This window comes from Ammospiza nelsoni, chromosome 10, assembly GCF_027579445.1.
Source record: "Ammospiza nelsoni isolate bAmmNel1 chromosome 10, bAmmNel1.pri, whole genome shotgun sequence".
NCBI classification, from domain to species: Eukaryota; Metazoa; Chordata; class Aves; order Passeriformes; family Passerellidae; genus Ammospiza; species Ammospiza nelsoni.
In genome coordinates, this window is record NC_080642.1 from 23,713,146 (window position 1) to 23,737,235 (window position 24,090).

General features: G+C 42.2%; 1 protein-coding gene across 2 annotated transcripts in view; it reads left to right on the forward strand.

The window, feature by feature from the left end:
* LOC132077535 (glypican-5-like) overlaps positions 1–24,090 on the forward strand; it is a 369,893-nt gene that overhangs the window by 82,405 nt on the left and 263,398 nt on the right. For both annotated transcript variants that reach the window (XM_059479307.1, XM_059479308.1), the window contains exon 3: positions 4,023–4,717. In XM_059479307.1, coding sequence (XP_059335290.1) covers positions 4,023–4,717 — 695 coding nt within the window. The remainder of the gene's footprint in view (positions 1–4,022; positions 4,718–24,090) is intronic.

Consider the following 24,090-nt stretch of genomic DNA (forward strand, 5'->3'; position numbering starts at 1 on the left):
CAGCTAACCCAGCATGGATTTTGAGCTGGGCTTGTGCCCACAGCTCATTCCATGACCCCAGCAGGACAGATGGGAACTTCCAGGGGTGAGCTGGGTTTGAGCAGCTGTGCTGGAGTCAAGTGACTTTTGACAAGGCCTGTGCCACAAACCATTGACAAACAGTTGGTGAATTTTTCATGCCTTGGGGGAATACCCTCCATTGATATCTTTCATTGGGTTCAGCATGATTTGTGAAAGGCACGGTAAAAGCAAATTTTTCTTTGTCTTGCTCAGCCAATGGAATAGTGAAGAAACAGTCATTCAAATCAATGAAAACTATTTGCTATTCCTGTGGAATCACTGTAGGTGTAGGAAGGCCTGGTTGTAAAGCTCCCATTGTTGCAATTACAGCATTTATCTGCTGTAAATCTTGTAAAAGTCTCCATTTTCCCGATTTCTTTTTCATTACAAAAACAGGGATATTCCAGGGGCTGAATGATTCCTCAATATGTCCCACTTGCAGTTGTTCTGTGACTAATTCTTGCAGGGCAGTAAGGCGCAAGCATATCTGCATTAATTACACGTATTAATTGCATTACCTCTGAGGAATTAATACCAAACTGAGCCCCTTTCCATTGGAAATCTTGCACAGCCTTCCAGGCAAAGAGGTGATGACTATCATCCGTGAGCACATGGTTTGAACAAAATTCTCCCCATGGAAGGTGATGCAGCCTTTCATTAAGTAGTCACCAGTGTGGGTGTTTAAAATTCAAAACTAATTGTCATTTCACTTTTCCTGTAGTCTTAAATCAAAAAGGGATTTTTCAGCAGCATGGGAACAAACCTTGCTCTCCACCTTCCTATTTGTTTTAATACAAGTGGAAGACAAAAAACTTCTAAATTTGATATTTTCATCAAGTGTTGGATTATTTCAGTTAAGGCTTATTTCTGTTCAGAATTGATATATTTGCAATATATTCCATGCTGCTGGGTAGGTTTGTGTTGAAGCCAAAGGCAGTGAAAGATGATCAAATAATTCTCCCAGTGTATCTTTAGGCATAGAATTCAGCTTTTTGTGAGTTCATAATTGCCTGAAGTTTGCTGTATTCGACAGCATAGATGAGAAGCTGGTCTTGCAGATATGATAAACCTTCCTTGGAGTTTAGAAACTTTGTACAAAGTACCACACAAAGAGCACTAAAGAGAAGATAATTCATCACCTCAGCAGCTTCTGCTCTATACAGCCACAACTCAAGCTGTCCATTGTTGCCAAATTTGACTGCATGAAGTCCCTTTAAACAATTTCTGATTTAAAGGCCTAAGAACAGTAATTTGATTATCTCAAACACCTCTTAATGCCTTCAAAATGGAAAAAGACCTGCATATTTCCTTCTGAAATGTAATTACTCTCAGGCACAAGTCACGTTTCGTGTCTGACCAGTGGTTATAAGGAAGCAATGATGCCCTACAGGGGTTAGCAGCATATCTATAATCCCAGACAGTATTTTTGTGCCATGTTTTTGGTGTGAGGGCTCTTCTTGCAGGAGGAATGAAGCTATTTGTTATCACAATTTTTCCCTTACACCATGAAAAATAAATGTCATTATTATATATCATGATTTCACGCTTGTCTCAGAATAATGCAGAGTTTTATTTAATAGAATGCAGAATTTTCACAGTTAAGAGGTTTGAAAATAAAATACTACATGGTTTCTAGCCTGTAACTTAGTATCCCAGGAATCTGCTGAAATCTCTGGTTTTGGGATGTATGCTGCCAGTGGATGGTTTGGTTGTATGTTTCACTGAGGCTTTTATTTTCTTGTGAAAATAATGCCACTAGCACATTGATAAATGAATTTCATTTAGTTTTCAGGTAAGGAGAGTGATGCCTGCAGTTGTGCCTTTATGGATATGGCAGATAAAGGAAGAGTGTGAGATTGGTGGCATTGCAGACAGCAGTCCCTGCTCCCATAATTTAATGATAAGCTGAATATCTGTAAGGGACCATGCATAGGGAGGAAACTTAAACAACTGTTTTTATGTTTTGTGATATTTCTATTGATTTTTTAGTACTATAAAAACAATGTTTTAGTTTCCTTTAGAAATAAACATACAGAGGTGATGTGGCAAACAAAAACCTCTTTTAACAGTGTGCAGTTGTGACCGTGTTCACAGGGGTCTGAGGATGAGGGAAGAGATGAGGATCTGACTCCATGTTTCAGAAGGCTGATTTATTATTTTATGATATATATTATATTAAAACTATACTAAAAGAATAGAAGAAAGGATTTCATCAGAAGGCTAGCTAAGAATAGAAAAAGAAAGAATGAATAACCAAGGCTTGTGTCGCAGACAGAGAGTCCGAGCCAACTGACTGATTGGCCATTAATTAGAAACAACCACATGAGACCAATCCCAGATGCACCTGTTGCATTCCACAGCAGCAGATAACCATTGTTTACATTTTGTTCATGAGGCCTCCCAGCTTCTCAGGAGGAAAAACCCTAAGGAAAGGATTTTTCATAAAAGATGTCTGTGACATGCAGTAGCACACAACAAACCACAGTTTAGGTTGTGTCAAGATTCCTACCCTGGATCCAGTTTTCAGAATTGTTGTCAGCTCTGCTTCAGTCTGAAACTTGGCAAGGTGTTTCCTTGCCAAGAATGTACTGTGATCTTTTTCAACTGGAGTGTATCTGCTTCATTAATTTCTAGGATTTTATAAGCCCTTCCAAGCTATTAGCTGCTGTAATCCCAGTGTGAGTGCTGAAGGGATTTTTTGCAGCGTGTGTGTGCAAAATGCTGCTGATGGCTGTCCGGTGAGCTGTGCTATCAGTGTAGTTAAAGCACGCTTTGTGCTAAAAGGGATTGTAATGCAATCCTAGCAGGAGTCAGCTGCCCAGGGAGCTGTCCCAGGGATGGCACAGTGCAGGCTTTGCTGCAGAACCTTGCCAGGCTCTGCTCATCTGCAGCTGTGTATTGTGGGGCTGATCTCTGGGTGATCTGGGGCTGTGCTGCAGAGCAGGGAATCACACAGCCACGTTGCCATGAATGGAGAGGAGGATTAGACCAAACCCCATTATCTGGCCAGGCCTCAGGAGGAATGGCATGACAGATCTGCCTCGCCTGGAGCTGCTTGCCACCCAGAGGAGTGCAAGGATGATTTATGTCAGAGGCTTTTTGTTGGAGAGCTTCCAAAGAAAGCACTGGGAATGGTGTGGGTTACTGTCTTCTGTGTCTTTAAAAATAATCTGGAAAAATGATCCTTTCCTTGCCCTGGCCATGAATTCTAGCACCCCAGTCAGTGGTTTGGGTGTATAATACTTGCCATGTGCCATTTGAAATGTGTTAACTGTGGAACTCCTTAAATATTATTTTTTTCTTAGGCCACTCAGAAATGGTGTAATTAAAGGAGATAATGTTTTCCTGATTTGTTTTTTTCACTTTGGCTTTGGGTCATAGTGGACATGATGTCAAGTCCTCCCCAACCACTGGCTGGTGTCCAGACATGGCCAGTGTTAATGGGGAGAGAATTTATTCACACAGCAATATTCTTTTCCTTCCTTTTGGAGTTGTACTTTGCAAGAAGTGCCTCTCAGCCACCTACTCAAGAATTGTGAAACAAAACCTTCAGCTTCTGTGTGTATCCAGTTGCCTCACAATTGAGCTGAGGGATGCTTTGGAAGTGTACCCAGCTGAACTGCCCAAATGCAGTGTGAGTTCTAAAAACCACCTTACAAGCCCTGGACTGTGCTCCAGGCCTGGCCTGGAATCTGTGTGAGTCCTTGGTGGATCAGGGTCTGGCTAGTGAGAACAGAGTCATCTTTTTTTTAAGAAAAACAATTGTTAAGTGTTGCCTTCATTACACACAGGGTCCCTTTAATCACATTACTGCTGAAAGCTGTATTACCTCCTATTGCATTGATATTGCAGATTCCATGTAACTATTGATGTTCCTGTTCAGGACAGTGTTAGTCCTGTGACTGAGATTTCAGGTGCCTGCCATTAACCTCTGGTTCTTTCTCTCCCCTGCCCCCTTTTAGAGGCCTTTGAGTCTTTGCTTCGCTTTGCTGAGAACCGCACGAGTTCCCTGTTTGAGACAGCTTACAGACCTATGGCAAAAGAAGCAGCAGAGCCTGTTAAGGAGCTTTTTACAGACATCTCTCTCTACATTCTGGGTGCAGAGACCACGGTGGAAAGCGCAGTTCTGCGGTTCTTTGACAGCCTCTTTCCTCTGGTGTACAGCCGGCTCATAAACCCAGGAATTACAGATCTGTCAGAGGACTACACCGAGTGTCTGCGGCTTACAAGGCAAGACATCAATCCTTTTGGACACTACTCTAAAAACATGGTTACAGAGCTGTCCAGATCTCTGTGGGCCAGCAGGATGCTGAGCCAGGCGCTGAGCCTGGGCATCGAGGTGATCAACAGCACGGAGCACGCGGCGCTGAGCAAGGAGTGCAGCCGGGCCCTGGTGAGGATGCAGTACTGCCCGCACTGCCAGGGGCTCACCCTCATCAGGCCCTGCGTGGGGTACTGCCTCAATGTCATGAGGGGCTGCCTGGCCAGCGTGGCAGAGCTGGATGCCCAGTGGAGGGAGTTCATCTCCACGCTGGAATATCTCACCAGTGAAATGGCTGCCTCGCACGAGCTGGAAACGGCCCTGGCGGGCATCTGGAGCTCCATCAACGAGGCCGTCCTGCACGCACAGCTCAATGGACCACAGCTCTCTGCCACAGTAAGTGCTCCCTCATTACTGGTCATTCACATTTATCAGTTCCCTCCTTCTGTGGATAAACATTTAAACAAGTTGGTGTTGTCTTTGCAGCAGTTTTTAGTGTTTAGCTAGATCTGTGTCTAGTAATCCATGCAGACTTTACACAGAATTATGGTGGAGTTCAGTAGAGTCTGCTTTGAAATGAAGGGGTTGGGGGGATTTGTTTCTTTGGGAGGAACCCAGTAAAGCAGAGAGCTCTGCTGTTGCAGACAATTTCATGAAAAATCCTTTCCTTAGGATTTTTTCTCCTGAGAAGCTGAGAGGCTTCAGAAACAAAATGTAAACAATGGTTATCTGCTGCTGTGGAATGCAACAGGTGCATCTGTGATTGGTCTCATATGGTGGTTTCTAATTAATGGCCAATCACAGTCAGCTGGCTTGGACACAGAGCCCAAGCCACAAACCTTTGTTACCATTCCTTTATTTTCTACTCTTAGCTAGCCTTCTGATGAAATCCTTTTCTTCTACTCTTTTAGTATAGTTTTAATGTAATATATATCATAAAATAATAAATCAGCCTTCAGAAACATGGAGTCTGATCTACGTCTCTTCCCAATCCAAGAAACCCTGTGAGCACCATCACACTCTGCCTTGTCTGCACAGTTTTTTAAACAAAAATTGATACTGGATATCAATCAGGTGTTATCCTGGCATGTAATTGTAGCATGTGAGGACATCCCACTGGATTTTGTGGAAGGGCCTACAAAAGCGAGCTTTAAAATAAAGACAGAAGTATTGATTTTCACAATTTTGTTTTCTAAACAAAAACTGATACTGGATATCAATCAGGTGTAATCTTGGCATGTAATTGTAGCATGTGGGGACATCCCATAGGATTTGCTATAAAGGCTTGAAAAGTGAGCTTTTAAATAAAGGCAAAAGAATTGACTTTGACAATTTTACAGTCCCTTTACTTTTGTGTTGACTGAGACATCAGGAAGGGAATACAGGTCTGTAATAAGCACACCTATCATACAGAAGTTGGGAAAAGAGCGTGAAAACATTCAGACTTATTTGGCAGCATTTGCATAAGTAAAGGATAAAAATGCACTTGAATTGGAAACAGCTTTGTGAGTGGTGTAGATTAAGTGGAAAGAACTAGGATGGTAGAACTGTCACATAAATAATAGCAGCATATGACTGGCAGGTGTTCTCTCAAGGTGTTGGAGATTAGGATAGTAATTACTGAAATGACTGATGATGCGGCTGCCTATGTCTGTAGGAAGTTAACACAACTGTCAGTGGTTAAAAAATGTATCAGTGTGGCCTTAAGTAGGGTAGAAAGACTAATCTAAAAAATGCAGGTACATCTGCCTGTCTTTAAAGTAAAGGAATTCTTGGAGAGAGCAGAGATAAAAATGCACAAATTTAAATACGTAATTTCTGTGTAGAACTTTGGTCACCACATCATGTAAGAGAGAAGGTAGTCTAGAGATTCCACAGAAAGAAGCTGTGGCCAAGTTTATTCTAAACAATGGAAGGTTTTTTTAATAGGAGAAAAATGCTTCTATGTTTGCAGCCTTCCAAAATCTCTAATATTGCAGCTCCCTTCATTGGGAGTCATACCTAGAGTCAGTATAACACATAAATTATAAAAACCCCAACTACTAGCTGTAATCTGATAGAATTTCACTTTGTATTTTAGTTAAAACTCAGTTCATATTGCCTCAGCTTCCCTTTCCTTTTCATGAATGGCAAACTTGCTAGTTTATCTGATATTCAGAGATGAACATGGAAAACCTTTATGAAATTTTTCCAGGTTCTTGGGTAGGATAGTGGGCACTGGAGCCTGCAGGTGCTGCAGGTCTGCACTGTGCTAAAGTCTGTTGGTGGTGTCACAATGTTCCCCATGGAGGAGTGTTAAACTTAGAACATGTTGTGTGCAATGTTCCTGCCTCTGCCCCTATTTTCACTCAGAAGTTGTTTTTAAATGAGTCTAAAAGGGAACCAGAAATCAAAATACACCATTACTGTTTTTATCTGACTATAGATGAATACCTCTAAAATCATTGTAGAGCTTCATTGCTGATTTCATGGACAGAATGCTAAAACACAACTCTGCATTGCCTTTATCAGCCTCATAATTAATGTGCTTTTGCTCAGCTTACTGGGGTACAATTCATGGTCCAGGTGAATATTGGATAATCATGGGTGAACTCAATGAGTGTGTTGCTTTTAGGTGATTTGGAAGTAGCATTCTCTCTCAAAGTGTCTTTCAGGCTCCAGATTCTCTTTAAAGATTATTCAAATAATTTTATTTGTGGCCTTCTTAGTTCCCTAGAAATACCTTTAAACATTTGCCTTCTTCCATTTGGAATAAGTTCAGAATAGGCTGTTATGTTTGAAATTCCATTAATTCTTTTTTCCCTGAAGTTATCTTTGCTTTCTGTCACTGGCAGAACCTCCATGTGCAGAAGAAGGTGCTGTTGTGTGCTGTTCTAGGGGCTGCTCAGTAGGATGGCAAAGGATGCTTGAAAATAAAAGCTATGCCTCAGTGTGTTACCCTCAATCCTTTCAGGTGCCTGCAGAGTAAGATGGTATTTAGAAGACAGAGCCTGTTTCACTATTTGAACAAGCATTCATCTGATACTGGTTTAAAATTTTCCTGATTAGTTGCAGAGGATAACCATTATTTAGAAAATTGAGCCTAATTAGGCTTTATTTTCTCCTCTGAAGCGGCGGAAAGGAGTTCAGTGCTCAGGTCCAGGATTTCCTGCTGGAGATGGCTTCTGGGAATCCAGGCTGTGATTCTCAATTACACTGGGGCCATTTGATTTGTACCCAGTGTTTTACTTATGGTTTTACTTTCAGGATTCTTTGTTTTCCCCAGAAAAGTTTTATTCTCTTTTCCTTTCCTAAGTGTTTGGGGACCTTTTTTTTGTTTGGGCACTGTACTCCCCAGCTTCTGCAAAAGTGGAAATGTTCAGCTTAGGTAGTTTCCATTACAAATGCAGTAATTGGTTTCATTTGATTATAATGAAAAACTCATCCAGGAAAGCAGAGCACTCCTAGTAATCTTCATTTATCCTGAGGCAGCCTTAATTAATGTGCCTGCCCTTTTAGGAAACATTTTACATTTTTAATAGACAATATGGCTAAAAATTAGGGTTCTTTTTTTCTCTTGTTGCCTGCGTGGATGGTAATGAATAATGGAAAGTTAGATTATGTTTTCTTTAAAATGGGGAAGGGCTGAAATAAACCAATAAAGCACTTAGGATACTTTGCTCAAATGAGGTGCAGTCAATTGATATTAAATCTAAAACTAAAAATCCTATTTGTATGAGGCGTGCACAACTTCAGGAGAGTGGCCTCTGCTGATCTTGTCCATTACAGCCAAGAGAATTGCCTGATTTGCTGGGATAGCAAGTGTGCGAGGTCACCTTTGAGATATTGGTAATCTCTGCTCAGATTCCTGGGGATGTGCCATGCCATTTGTTCAATGATGCTGGCTTGCATCCAGCTTACTTAGCCTAATGCAGGCCAGCCCGGGTCTGCAGCACCAGCAATCAGCATCATTGCTTTCATCTGCTCAATCTAATTGTCCTTCCTCCTGCTAGGAGCCCTGGCTGCCCCGTGGTGCCAGCCACACACACCAACTTGCCTTACCCTTCCTTAGCATCTTCCTCTTTGTTTATTTCTTTTTCTGCCTTTGTGTTTTAAAGCTGGTCTCCTTTTTCAAGTGTTCAGTTTCTGTATTGCTGTACAAGCTCTGTACTTACACATCGTTGCTGATGTTAATTTTGTTTTTTATTCAGAGTGAAAGTAAACTGCTCTCAACTGAAATAAAGAGATGAGGAGGAGGAGAGGCAGTTCTGAAGTGCTTGTGGTGCAGGTGTATCAGCAGGTGGGGTAACCAACAGTGCCCACACCCCTGGAGCCACATCCCACTGAGCTGTTCCATGGTCCCGTAGGGCCAGCAGGGACCTGCAGTCCTACTCCAGCAGGAGTGTCTGGGGTGGGATCAGAGTGAGGATTTCTGTTGGATCACAAATGGCTGGAATCTGACCAGTCCCTCCAGCTCCAGGTCTGAGTGCTTCACTTTGGGCCTCCAGTGAGGCTTGGCCATCCTGTCCCCGCAGTGGCACTGCTGCTTCTGCCAGGCACCCTCATCTGTGGCATGGCTTTCCTGCTGGACCAGGGGCTCTCAGGAGTTGCTGCCCTGCCCAGGCACAGATTTCCTTTGGCTTTCCTTTGATTTCCTTTGATTTCTGTTGATTTCCTTTGATTTCCTTTCCTTTGATTTCCTTTCCTTTGATTTCCGTTGATTTCCTTTCCTTTGATTTCCTTTCCTTTCCTTTCCTTTCCTTTCCTTTCCTTTCCTTTCCTTTCCTTTCCTTTCCTTTCCTTTCCTTTCCTTTCCTTTCCTTTCCTTTCCTTTCCTTTCCTTTCCTTTCCTTTCCTTTCCTTTCCTTTCCTTTCCTTTCCTTTCCTTTCCTTTCCTTTCCTTTCCTTTCCTTTCCTTTCCTTTCCTTTCCTTTCCTTTCCTTTCCTTTCCTTGCCTTGCCTTGCCTTGCCTTGCCTTGCCTTGCCTTGCCTTGCCTTGCCTTGCCTTGCCTTGCCTTGCCTTGCCTTGCCTTGCCTTGCCTTGCCTTGCCTTGCCTTGCCTTGCCTTGCCTTGCCTTGCCTTGCCTTGCCTTTCCTTTCCTTGCCTTTCCTTGCCTTTCCTTGCCTTTCCTTGCCTTTCCTTGCCTTTCCTTGCCTTTCCTTGCCTTTCCTTTCCTTTCCTTGCCTTTCCTTTCCTTGCCTTTCCTTGCCTTTCATGGCCTTTCCATTCCATTCCATTCTCCTTCCCTCCAGATTTCCTTTGCCAGTTCATGGCTCCAGAGGTTCTCTCCTGTCTCTGGATCAGAATCCCTTTGCCTGTGGTGGGAATGCAAAGGGATGGGAAATGCAAAGTGGGGTGTGCTAGCAGGATATTTGGAATGTGGGAAGGCACATCTGGTAATTCTCTGTGTTCTAACTGCAAGGAGTTCATACACATAAAGTATTTATCTTGTTGCTAATGTTCTAATGGCTGAGAAAGCATTAAATGAGGAGAATGTAAAAAGCCACAGACCTGCTGTTTTTAGGATGGATGACTGTTAGGCAAGAGCAAAGTCCAGCATATTGTGTTTTGTGATTTTAGGAGTAATAAAAGCAAAAGCTAATAAAAGGTTTGATAGGGATTATAAAACCAAGATACAATCTGAGATTAAGCACTAGAAGAAAGCAGAAGGATGTGCCTCAAGGCAGTTAATTTCTTGGAGACAAGCTCAGTAATGAATGTGATAACAGTGATATAAAAAGTGATAGAAGAAGAAACTTTGGGAGGAGGAGCAGCTAGAGGCAGGAAAAATACAGAAAAGGATGTTTAAGATGCAAGATGCATGGAATTGCAAGAGTGTCAGGAAGCACAGAAATTATGATTGTGATCAAAATTGGAGCAAAATCAATGACAACCTTTCTGTGACATCAAGGAGAAAGATGGATAGTATTGAGAAAATATCCACTAAATACCATTTGTATTTTAAAGGGTCTGATTTCAGGTTGTAATGAAAGAGACTTTCTGATGCCTATTTTTGGCAGATCATTTGAGTGTTGTTTCTTAAAAGTTCATGTGGCTCAGAAGAAATGCAAGAAAGGCACGAGAAGGTGAAAACTTCCAGCAAGGTCTGCTGTCCTTGCTGACAGAGAAAATGCAGACAAAGGATTTGGGCTTTCCGTGCCTGTGCAGCTCGGAGTGTCACTGGGGCCTGGGAGGCAAATTACACAGAATTAACAGCAAATTAGAGCTTAGGGCAGTGAAAAAAAGACCAAAGAGAAAATACATGTAGATAGATGGTTGTTCTTGGTGGCTGGCTGATCAATCTCCTCCCATCAGTGGGTTTAAATGTTGCATTTAAGCAGAACAGATGATCCCTGATGAGAAGCAGCATATGGGACCTTTGCACTGAACAAGCAAATATATAGATTTCTTCTAGATTCAGTTTAAGGACAGAAGGGGGCATCTGCCAGTGGAAAAACACACTTGGGGTATCCTGGAATGCCTGTGTTACTGCAGTGGCCTTGAGCCAGAACTTACAGGGGAGGGACTTTTGGGGAAAACAAATATAAAATCTTACTATAAATTTTCTGGTAAAAATTCAGCAGTGTCTGGAAGGCTTACAGAAAATAACTCAGGTGTCTTAAATTATGAGGAATGCAGAAATAAAAAAGACCCAAGATCTGTTAAATGGTCACCTTTAGAGAAAGAAAAGCTCAGAGAAAAGAGTGCCAAATTTGCAGCAGCAGGAGGCTGATGCACAGTAACCTTACAAATTTGAAAAGGAAGTGGCAGTACTATGAACAAAATAACTTTGTGCTGAGTGAGTTCACAGCAACAAAGAGTTTCTGCCAGCTTGTAATGAACCACTTGATTAATGACATTGAATGGTATCATAAAACACTCCTGGAGACTTTGGAGAACACTCAGGGCTGAACTCAGGTGCTTCCTTCCTGCAAGTTTTCCAATTCAAATGATCATTACCAGCTGTCAATAAGTATAAAAACTGTACTTAGCAGAGGTTAAAGCAGTATATTCAATTCCTTGTGGTTAGATTGCAGAAAACAACTGTAAAAAAGGACAGGGAAAGTTGTTATTTTAAATGACATTTTGCTTTTTCTAAGCACTTAGCAGGACACCTCCTCTGAAAACAGAAACTGGAGGAGCCCTCAGCTGTGATGAGGTTTCTGTTCAAGATCTCCAAAAAGCCCTGTCTGATTTAGCAGCACTTCTTGCAGTCCTTTCGTATCTGGTTCTCATGAACCCAGGTTATGTGAATGTACATCAGTTCAAGTCCTTTGTGAATCCTGGGGCAGGAGGAGATTTGTAAAAAGCAGGGGAATTGCCCTGAGGGCACACCTTGCAATGACCTTTTTCTGAGGGAAAGGGAAGGGGATGGCTTTCACCGTGCTGTAAACGTGCAAAAATAAGTCTGCATTAAATTTCTGTTTTATTTCTCTTGGGCTTTATACTCATTAAGATACTGCTCTCATGTTATGGTCAGTCATGGGTGAATTTTTAAAAAGCAGCAGTGGAGCTATATCTCTGGAATCAACTGAATTTCATGGAGTGTAAGCGTCTAATTCTTGCAGTCAGCTTTGTAAGTCTTGCCACGTGCAATTTGCTTGATTTAAAAGCATTTTGACACTTGAGTACTGTAGAAGTATTTCTGGAAATAATAATCTAAATTGTTTAATGCTTTTGCCTTATTTCCATCTGTTCCAGAAGTCCTCTGCAGAATTAGAGCTCATGTAGCCTTGAACAGCTCCCTGGGGGGATCCAAGGAGCTTTCTGGCCCCTGTTGGGTAATGACAGTTCTCTTCATGCAGGTGTTTGATGCCACAGAGTAGCCTGATTTCCTGGTGCTAAGGATCCTCTCATCTGCAGCAGTGGAACTGCTTAAAATTAAGTATTTATGTCAAAATGGAGTAGGTTAAATTGAAATACACATTTCCAAAAGTCTGTTATCAAGTGGAGCAGGAATAAAGAAACACCGTGTAATTACAATTGTGTTAGTTCTGAGAATATTTGCTGAGTGTTATCCAGCTGTCATGTTGTTTGACTAAACATGTAGCTAAGAATTGGATTTGACATAAATTGTGCAGCCTTCAGTTGCTTTTGCAGGAGTGATGATGCACTTGCAGGGATGTGTCTCTCCCTTCACAAGGAAAGCCCAGCTTGCCTCCCCACTGGCTGCTGACTTGCTGATAGTGCTTAACCACACTATTAATGACTCATTAGTCTGTAGGAAGATAAAAAGCTCTTTTCTGCCTGCTGGAGCAGCACTCAAGTTCTACTTTTCATTCCCTAAATCTTGGAGTTTGTGTAAGTATGTAACCTAAAAGGCTCATGTTAAACACTGATATCAATGCAACTGATGGATGTAGCTTTTTACCTGCTTTTGGTCTGGGACCAGCTTTATCTGTGGTTCATCATTTGTGGTTAAGGTTTTGGGACAATCTGTGTTTTTGTGGCCATTTTTCCTGTTTACAGTCAAGGTACACTTGTTTGACACTTGTGCCGGTGTTTGTTGAAAATGTGTCAGGTATTTGTGTGTGTTTGTGGGGTCCCAGAAATGCTCTTAGCTGAGTGTTTTCTGGAGATGTGCATGCTTCAAACCAGATGAAGTTGTGCATAATTTGGGTATTTCTTCTCCAGTGCACGTGCTAATGAATGCTGTGGGGCCAGATGTAGAGAGTAAGGACAGCAGGTTAATGATAAATAGAAAGAAATAGTACCCTGATTTCAGAGCAAGAGGCCTAAACAATGCTGTAAAAAATAAATCTTAAAAAAATTCACTTTTTAATAAAGATACTACCCGTATTTAGGTAAAAAATTCAGTGGTGGTAAATCCCTCAACTTTACATTTTATTACTTCATTGTTGTTTTCTTTAGGCTTAAAAACAATGATACCTCATTGATGTTACTTCTGAATACATCCTTCAAAGTGCATGGCTGATGAGCAATGTCCCTGAGCATTGCAGGGCTGCCCAGCCTGTCCCTCTGGGATGTTCAACACCAGCACAAGCACCCACAAGCACTTGTGCACACACTGACACTCACAGCCCCCTGCTTTTCTTCACTCCATCAAAGCTGTGTCTTTTTAATGTGGGTGATCAGCTCAGCTCTGAAAGTGCAGCAGCAATTTTTATTCAATAAGAATGAGCTCATGAGTTCTGCTGTGGACTCGAGTTTAGTTTTTCTCAGGGCTGTTTGCATGATATGGCCACTTTTTCTCAAAACAGCTGCTTTGCTTCACTTTGTTTTACAAACCCAGGCTCTGGAATTTTTCAGCACCACCTTATGGTTCCTAGAAAATTAGATGCTGGGAACTCTAGCAGCAAGTATAATTAAAAGTAAACCCCAGAGTCATCAGGTGTTTGAATCATGGTGAGAACGGTGCTGGTTTTCCCCTCCAAAGCTGAAAATGCTCCAGGATACCTCCATGGAAATGTGTGTGTCCTGTTTGACTTTAGCTTAGTGCTGCAGCAGAGGAGGATGTGCCCAGGGCAGGAGATGAGCTCCAGAACACAGGGCCTGTCAGAGCCATAATCATAAAGCTGCCAGGAGAGCAGAGCTGTAATTTCCCAGAGCCAGGGCTGTCACTGAGCACACTCTGTCTTCCCTGCAATGAGAGGCTGGTGTCAGCACTTCAGCATTATTAGAGCTGAAAGATGAAGGATGTAAATATGGTCAGAGTCCAGGATTCTGCTTGAAGCACAGCACTGAGCAAGGCAATCAACGGGTGGGATAATATTTATGGAAATGATGATACTCAGGATGACAGATGATGTGCTTAGTTGTTTCAACGAGAGTTGTGTACACTTTATTCATTGTTTCTACTTCTTTCTTTTTTATTCTGTGCACTTACTGTGAGCCTCCCCAGATTATGGAAGTCATCTGCTGAAATTGAGTGTTATTTTCTATTATGAAATCAATTTAAACTACAAAAGAGAAATTAGATGTGCAGGTTCTTTTTATGAACCTGACTTTCTGTACTGTGGTTTGTTAAATATGATGGATTTTGTAGCTGCAATGCTTTAGAATTCTGGCACTTCTGTTTGTTGTGGTTGATTTTTGGTCTTATAAATTAACAAGGCACGGAACAATGAAGTTGGAGTGTTGCTGGGTTGGGGTCCAGTCCCTGGTAAAAAATGCAGCTCGAGCATATTGGCAGCGAGGCTGCTTGTTATTCATTGTGAGGCATCTGGCTATGGGAGTGTTAGATGTTTGACAGCATTGAATAGATTCCAGTCAGCCATACAAACTACCTCCACTGGAGTGGAAAGGACCATAAAATTGTTTTAGCAACAGCTAATTCTCCTGAGTCTTTTAAGGCTTTTTTCCCCTTATTTCTTCTTTAACCGTTTGGTTGCCAGCAGAGGATTTGCCAATTCAAACAATAAATTTTCCCAGATTAATTTCATTTTTAAGATAGTTCAGAAAGGTTTTCATTGATTTTGCATTTAGCATAGTTTAGGTTTTGGGAGAAAAATGACCAAAAACCCCAAACACATACCAGCCATCTAAATTGTACCTGGAACAGTGTTACATTTTGTTGAATATAAAAACTGAACTGTAAAGTAACTTTTAGCACTGTATTTTCTATCAATAACTTGCAGTCCTGTTTTTATCAATGAGGCATTTGGGGGCTAATCTGTTTACAAAACTTGTAGGTCTTCATTTCATTCCCTCCTCACCTTTTAGGGGCTGCAGTGCCAAACAATCTTAGTGCTTCAAGTTCTTTTACAAACAGCTCAGGGCATTGTCTGTTCGATCTCCAGCTGAAGTTGGGTGATAATTCTTCTGCCTTCACTTTGAATTCCTTTCATTTTCTTTTTGATTCTAAGTAGATTTTGGTGCAGCCTTAGAAAGGCCACATGTCTCTCTAGGCTTCAAGTTTTTAAAAGGAATGCAGGTCTTCTCTAAATGCAGGTACAAGAAGTCCAATAACTGCCATTTATAATTCCATTTTCCCTTATATAAGCTGTGCCCACTTCTCTGGTTTATGTAGACATAGATGGACTGGAGAAAAACTCAGTGAAGGCTTTGTATAGATGGACTAGAAGACTGAAAAATAAGTGGAGCTGTGGACATTAGTGTGTGAAAGAGAATAAAAATGTGTTCTTACCTGTCAATATTTGATATTACCAGTGCTGGCTGCCTCCCAGTGTGCCACAGCTCAGTTAGGTTAACAGTAATTGGAAAAATTGAGGAAAAATGACCAATACCAGTATTTGGTGTTTCAGGAGAAATGCTGTAATGCTTAGCTGTGCTAATGAACCTGGGCACAGCTTGGAAACAGGAGCCTGGTTGGTGGCTCATGGGGTGTGTGCCCTTCTGTGCCGGATAAGCTCAAAGGCCCTGGTGATTTTATTGTGTTTCTCTAGGCTTTTATTAATTGTAGTGAAGCTTTACTGTTTTTTTAAATCTTCTAGTCCATCTATGCAAAACCTTCACTGAATTTTCCTCCAGTCCACCCATGTCTATATAAACCAGAGAAGTGGGCAATGGAACTATAAATGGTAGTTACTGGAGTTGTACAGCATTTATAGAAAACCTGCATTTCCTTTTAGAAACTTGAAGCCTAGAGAGAGATGTGGCTGTTCTAAGGCTGCACAAATGTTTTCTGCAGCAGACAGATGTTTTCTGCTGCCATTGGGCCAAGTGGAGCCAGTGTCTGCCCTGACCAGCTCAGAGGGACTCTGCTCAGAGCAACATTTGCAACATTTGCCATTTATATAGAAAGATATACACATTTGGTTGTCTGTGACATCAAACATGTGTTGGCTTCTATGTCACTAACTGGAGATAGTATAAAATTATATATATATCAGGATATATTATATATATCCTGATTTTTCAGTGTTCAGGCTCTGATTTTTCAGAGCCTGAACATTCTGACAGCTGTGTTACACCTGAGTTACTGGCAGTCACTGACACAACTTCCAGAGCTGATTTTTACAATGCTGAGAGCCTCTGTTTCCTTACCTGAAGTGGATGTTGGTGCCTCTGATCTCTGTTTCTGTGCAAACTTGCTCTGCACTATCTCCTGTAGTTGTTTTCTGGGAGATCAAACAGTTTTAATCCTCTCTAATGAAATTTTGTTGCTTTTATTATAGCCCCATAGCTCCTGAGCTTGTGAGCCATGGCAACACATGAATCCTCATTTTCCCAGAGGTGAGCCTCCTTGTTGCAGAGCTCCCTAGAGGGCATTTACTACTGGAAATATTAATAAGGACTGGAGGATAGGGGAAAGAGAAAAAAATACAGTAATTTCTAGACTGTTTCAAGCGTTCAGGTCTGTGCTCCGTTCTCTGGAGATGAGGTGGATCAGGAGTGCAGTCTGAAGGATGAGCCCTGGTGTGCTGGACTGGCAGGAGCAGCAGGAAATTGGATGTACAGAATGAGGATTGAGGGGCAGGTGGAAAAGGAGATTGGGGCATTTCTGCCCATCACTGGGCCCTTACAGAAGGATCTTTGTTTGCTCCCATGGGATCACAGTGCAAGTACTCAGAGATGTGCACAAATATATATATCTGTACCTATATAGATATGTCCATCTATATATATATTTATATATCTATATAAATACTTTTTTAATATATATAGAGAGAGAGAGTTTGAAAGGTCTGTTGGCTCTTTTTAGGGAGATGTCCATGCTTTCTCCCATTTTCTTTCTTTGTCCATACTTTCTGTTAAAAACTTCACCTAGTAAGACTGTTTTGACTCACTGCTGTACTTGGTGTATGGAGTTTATCCTTGGTTCTCATTCCTAATATGCTCTCTATAGTATAATTACATTATTTCCCCTCTTTTTTTCTAGTGAGTGAGTGTGACACAGATGAGAATTCGGGGAGAAAGCTCAAACTCAAGGAACAGATCTTTTATGGAACAGAAGATTGCAGGAAGAAGTTAAACTAGGCAAATTCTCAGGAATTGTACATTATACCTTTATTTATGACAGGAATTTGTCATTTGTGTTCTGAACTGCTGGACACTGGCAGAAGGGAAGAGAGGCACACAGGAAGAACTGAAACAGGGATTTGAGGTAACAGAAAAGTTACACTATTCACAGTTAGAATGAGACAGGCAGTGGTTTTGAGAGAATCTTGTTTGTGTGGAAAGAACGAAGAGCTAACCCAGGAGAAAGAGATGTAGAAGAACATGGAGGCTAAGCAGTGGGAAAGGAATGTAAGAAATTGAGACAAAAGACATGGAAAAGAGCTGGAAAAAAAATTATGGACACCCCCACCTCCCAGTATTTGAAGACTCTGGAGTGCTGGTGAGAACCTATCAACATCAATAATGTCTGTCTTCCCCTCACACTGTCCTGCTTGGCTAATCCTACCATTTCAAGCTGCTTTTAGCCATATTTTGCCTGTGCTGGAGGGGGCTTGGCTGGACTAAGCAGTGTGTGAGTTCTGCAGAGCACCCAGCCTGACCTTCTCAGGTGTTTGCTTCCCTGCTGCTGATACCTGGGGAGGGACAGGAGTGTGTGAGTGACACAAACTCCCTTCCACACCCACACTGCAGCACATCTTCAGGGCTTTTGCTCAGTTTGTCTTGCTCCTCTCCCTTTAATTGGTCCTGTTTTACGAAAAAAGGCACTTTGTGTTTTGCTGGGGTTTTTGTGAGGTATGTGATGCATTACTCTGCAAGCTTTAATTATTAAGTATGTATAATCTGTACTTCTCCTTGTCTGAGCTTGCCCAGGATATGCCCTCAGCTGTGGGGCTTCATCCCTGATGGAATGATGAATCCTTCTTGCAGGATTTGAGCTGCTCCATTGGTAGACTCTGAATTTTGATATGAGCTTAATTCTTCATGATGATTAGTTGAAGTGACATTTATGATTATCTGACAGTAAAAAAGAATGGCTTGTTCATTATATTTGACTGTGAAAATGTATAACCAGTCCATGGTTCTGTTTTGAGACTACATGTAGTGACCCAGGGTTTCCAATTCATAAGACATGATACACTTAAAAAAGTCTTTTCATGTTCCTCCCCAGTGCATCTGAACCCATGAAAATGTTTCATCACTTCTTTACAGTATTCTGTAGTATACATACCATTTTTTGACATCAGAGCCTAAAGAAGTTGGTTTTGTCCCATCATTACTTTGTGGACTAATGGGTGAGACTTAAAATATTATCTTGTCATGGCAAGGTCTGAGTGGTTCCAGTTTTCCTTGTGCACACTGTTTGTAAAATGCTTTGTGAAAGAGAACAAGTCTGTGCCTCACTGGTTTGCTGCCAAAGACCTCATGACCACTTTTGCTTTGGAGCATCTAAATTTTCTTGAGCCAAGCCGTAAAACCATAAATTCTTTTCCACTTTTGCTCTATTCTTTCTTTTTTTTTTTTTTTTTTTTTTTTTTTTTTTTTTTGTAATTTATTTCTTAAATTTTTGATGAAAATTTCTCCAAGGAAGTGCACTTACTCAAACAGCAGGAGGGAAACAAAGATTTTAAAATCTGGTTGTATTTCATAGCCTTCAAAGCTGTGTGGCCTTGCAGGGTTTGTGGGACTGAGCTCAGTCCTGCTCTGTTCCCCACCTGAGCCTCTTCAGCCATTGCTGCCACCTGGGGAAGGTGTTACAGATACATGAATTTCCCACAAAGTTCCTGAACCCAAACTATCTCTTGCTTTAGTTTTGGAAGCTGATTATCTTTGGGTATAAAAGTTTGGGGTTATTTTAGGGTCATTTCTCACCAACACGTTGGTCATGATTAGGAAAATAATCTCTCTTTTTGAGTGATTCGAGTGGTTTTGCTCAAGTGTTTTCTTCTGAAATCTTTTTCCAAGTACTCCCTTGTTTCCCTTTCTCTTTCATCTTAGAGTTTTAGATTTTTAAAATACACAGAGAAAAATTAGGTTCTGAAAGCATAAACAATCCAATGCTGTGTTACTTGGACTTGGCATTATTTAATTTACTTTTTCATCTGCATGCTGTCTGTTCTGTCACAGATTGCATGGGGGAGCCCCACTTTCACTTATCCCTGTGCTGCTTTGCTTGTCCCTTGCAGAGTTAGGGACTAATAAACTGAGCATACTTCATAGAGTTCCCTTTTCAGTAGAAAGTGTCTTCAACATATGTGGCAATCAGGCCACTGTACTTGAGGTTAACCCCCAGCCCTCTCTGAGCTCAATCCTGAAAAATAAACAAAACTCTGGGAAAAGAGGTTTCCTTGGCAGAAGGCTTGAGCTAACATTATGGATATAAAAACACAGTTCTGCAAGAAACTGAGCAGCCTGGCCCCAGTCCCATAAAGCACTTAAGCCCAGGCTTCATTTTCAAGTGAGCAGGAGATGGAGTGGCAGCTGGAAATGCTGAACTGCCACTCCCTGACCCTGCATGTGCAGCAGGAATTGGGTTCCTCACTCTGCTGTGCCCCAGCCAGGGCTGATCCTCCATGCCCAGCTGGGATGGCAGCTCCACGTGGGATAGGTGGGCTGGCAGCTGCAGATGAGATGGTGGCTCCAGGTGGGATGGCAGCTCCCAGATGGGATGGAAGTTTCAGGTGTGATAGGTGGGATGGCAGCTCCCAGATGGGATGGAAGTTCCAGGTGTGATAGGTGGGATGGCAGCTCTCAGGGGGGATGGCAGCTCCCAGGCAGGATATCAGCTCCAGGTGGGATGGCAGTTCCGTGTGGGGTGGCATCTCTCAGGTACGATGACAGCTCCATGTAGGATGGCAGCTGCAGGTGGGATGTCAACTCCCAGGTGAGATGGTGGCTCTAGATGGGATGGCAGCTCCAGGAGAGATGATGGTTCCAGGTGACAGCACTGGGATGCCTGGGAATGGGTTCCTGGGCAGTGTCAGGTGGTGTTGCCAGAGCCAGGTGCTTGCACGGGCTGGGCAGAGCTGCAGAGCTCCCTGATCGCCCTTGGGGGAGAGGAAGGAAAAGGGGTGAAAAGGGAGATCCCAGCCTGCAGTGAATCCCTGTGAAGGCTCTGTGCCCAGCCTGTCCCTGTGAGTGCCCTGTGAGAGCTGTGTGCCCAGCCTGTCCCTGTGAGGGCTCTGTGCCCAGCCTGTCCCTGTGAGTGCCCTGTGAGGGCTGTGTGCCCAGCCTGTCCCTGTGAGGGCTCTGTGCCCAGCCTGTCCCTATGAGGGCTGTGTGCCCAGCCTGTCCCTGTGAGTGCCTTGTGAGGGCTCTGTGCCCAGCCTGTCCCTGTGAGTGCCCTATGAGGGCTCTGTGCCCAGCCTGTCCCTGTGAATCCGTGTGAGGGCTCTGTGCCCAGCCTGTCCCTGTGAGTGCCCTATGAGGGCTCTGTGCCCAGCCTGTCCCTGTGAGGGCCCTGTGAGGGTTCTGTGCCCAGCCTGTCCCTGTGAGGGTTCTGTGCCCAGCCTGTCCCTGTGAGGGCTCTGTGCCCAGCCTGTCCCTGTGAGTGCCCTGTGAGGGCCTGTGCCCAGCCTGTCCCTGTGAGGGTTCTGTGCCCAGCCTGTCCCTGTGAGGGCTCTGTGCCCAGCCTGTCCCTGTGAGTGCCTTGTGAGGGCTCTGTGCCCAGCCTGTCCCTGTGAGGGCCCTGTGAGGGTTCTGTGCCCAGCCTGTCCCTGTGAGGGTTCTGTGCCCAGCCTGTCCCTGTGAGGGCTCTGTGCCCAGCCTGCAGTGAATCCTCTGTGAGGACCTTGTCCCCATCCTGTCCCCTTTCCTGAGGCAGGCTGCTGCTTTCAGCCCTGTGCCCAGGAGCTGTGCTGCCCAGGAGGAGCAGACATGCAATCAAAGGGGCTCCTCTGCAAGGGGAAGGCAGCATCCCAGGGCTGCTCTGTCATTCAGCTGTCAGCCCTCCTGGCATTTTCATGATCAGTTAGCCTCTGTAGATGCTTTGTGGCTTGGCTAACAAAGAATTTTTTCTTTTTTACCAGATTCCCCAGTGCTGCTCGTACAGTTCGTGATTTTACCAAGATGATTTTTTGATACTTTGGAAATGTAATACACAGCATTGAATGAAAAGAGAAACCATAAACACAATTTTATCATGTGCTTTTTTTTCAGTTTAAGATTGTGATAAAGCTGCATTCTTGATGTATCCCCAGTGTCTGCTTAGTAAGGTTTTCTAATTTTATATGCTGGTTTTGTGTGCTTTTCCTTCAGAGACTGTGGGTTGGTTTTTTTGGATTGCAGGGTACTTGTGCATATGTTTTATGATTTTATAGGCATTTATGATGTTTAGTGAGCAAGCACTAATATTTTTTGTGTGTGTAGTGTAAGTTACAGGTACTTATTCCTTAAGAATATTGCTTTTCTGTAAAGTGAAGTGAGTACTGTAGTCATCAGTCTTTCTTTGCTCTTCTTAGTGTGTTTCCGTGTATCACCAGTGCTGACTTATTAGGATCTTTCTTCTTTCTGAAACTGATTTGCTGTCAGAATCTTGCTATTCTGATGGCATTGATAACTAATGGAAATCAGTCTTCTGGTCTTTATTTTTGGACCCTGGTATCAGTATGTGTTACACTTTGAGATGACATTCCCTTTATTTTTGCATTGATGAGTATTCGCAAAGTGGAGGTGACAAAGTTAAGGCCACACATTCCTGTGTTCTGCAAAAACTCCTGATTGGCTGTCCACAAAACCACCAAACTTCCTTATTTTGAACCATCTTAGAAGTGAATTACCTGAAAGGCACCAAGGCTTCAAAAGTGTATTTTTATTTTATTTTTTTTTTTGAGGTGGCTGCTGGTGGCAGAAAGTCGCAGAGAAAATGAGTGGAACAAAAGGTTAGTTCTGATTCGATAGACATGGCTGGCATTGCAAGCAGCCTCACCTCCCACCCAGCATAGCAATGAGCAGGCAGCTTGGTGAGAAAGTTCAAACTGCACAAGATTATCCTCTCACAAATAAATTCTTTTAACAGGCCCCGGTTGAAAAGGGTAAGATTATACCTCTGAGGAGAAGTACCTCTCTGAAGAAGTGCTTATGCCACTTGCAGCTTTTGGAAACTCTCAAATCTTTCTGAGTAAAAGTAACAAACTTTTCTTCCTTTAATGAGATACACATTTTCTGTCAAGAACAGACCTATTAATTGTGAATTACTTAGGGACCTAATACTCTTCGGAGGAAAAAAATACTGAGATTTGCATAGCAAAATATTCCCTTTTTATTGCTGTGCTTTTTTAGTGCCTGAAAGTTTCTTCAGCTTCCAAGCCATAGCACATTTTTATATTTCAGCTCATTTGCTTGTTATGAGGGTGCACTTTGCATTCTTTTGACACAAAGCATTGAGTTGCAGTGCCATGCACACTCAAAATTATGGATTGGGAATATCTAAATACAGGCTGTCCCAGTAACTTCTTCACTACTCCAGTGTAAATACAGAAGCTCTCTAAATGTACTGAACATAGGCAAGGTCATACTCATAGGGTTTATTGGAAGTGGATACATAAAAAATTTGGTTAAATGAAAGTATTTTGATCTGTTTCAAACACATCACCTAAAGAAAGCAGTAAGGGTTAAATGTGACAGTGATGATGATATGCCCAAAGTGTATGTATTGAATTTGAATTTAAATGCAAATTTGAAAATTGATGTGATGTTATTTACAACTATTAAACTGCAATAAGGTCCCACTTCTGCTCCAGGTAATGAATCAAAAATGAAGTATGGTGAACCCCAGTGGTAGGAGCCATGGTGGATGTGTTTTCTGGGACATTTTGGTGATGTGACATCAAACATACATATTTTTATGTGTAACTGAGCAGTTTGATGTTTGTGACTTTTCTAAATTCACTTTTGCAAAACGGATGTTATGTCCATTTACTTGAGGCAATTGAAAATTTTTGAACATGAAGATATTTCAAGATATTTCAAGCCTCTCTTATATTTTAAAATAATAATGAATAATTTTAATTTTCTGCAATTTTTCATCTTTTTTTTGTCCAGACAAACATAAAATGTTTCCAATAAAACATGCTGACATGGTTGGTATTGTGCTCTTGCATTTTTTTTTCCTGGAAATTGTCTTGCTTGCTGCTTTAATAAAATTTGCACTCTTTTGATTCCAAGGTCAGTATTTTGACAATCTTGAGATTATTTAGGTTTTATTTAGTAAATAGATTCTGATACTGAAATGTGAGTAAAATGTCCATAATAAGCTATGGGAGAAGATGGAAAAATGACAAAGAAAGTGGGATTTTCTGTGCCATTTCACCTGAGCTGTGTGGTCTCCGTGTGTTTACCAGGGTTGGAGGGGGAGCTCGTGTCTGTCAGATGTCACTGCCATCATTGGGACTGAGCTCTGGTGCTTTGCTGTGTGAAGATTTTGCTGGATATGGTAAAAGCAGTGCTGTCCTGAACTTCTGGAAAATTTTATCTTCTTGTGAGTTGCAAGGAGGGAATATTTTGACCACCATATAAAAGCCTGGATGCTGCTAAATATTCCCTAGCAAGCCCCATTTCCTTCTAAAAACATCACTGCAGCCTTCCAGTTGCCTCTTTTTTGTGTTTCCTTGTGGAAGGAAAGTGGAGCAGGAACACAGGACTTTATGGTTTGGTGTCACCATGATATTTTCTGAAAAATCCTCTTTGCCCAGGATTTTCTCCTGGGAAGCTGAGAGGCCTCAGAAAAGAATTAAAACAATAATTATCTGATTGCTTGGGAAAGGGGTATGGAGGTTGCTCTCCAACAGGTGCATCTTTGATTGGTTCCATGTGAATTGTTTTTAATTAATGACCAATCACCATCAGCTGTGTTGAGATTCTGAGAAGTCAGTCACAAGCTTTCATTATCATTTGTGTGAAGCCTTCTGATGTCTCCTTTCTCTATAGTTTGGTATAGTTTTAGTACAGCATTTCTTTTAATATAATATCA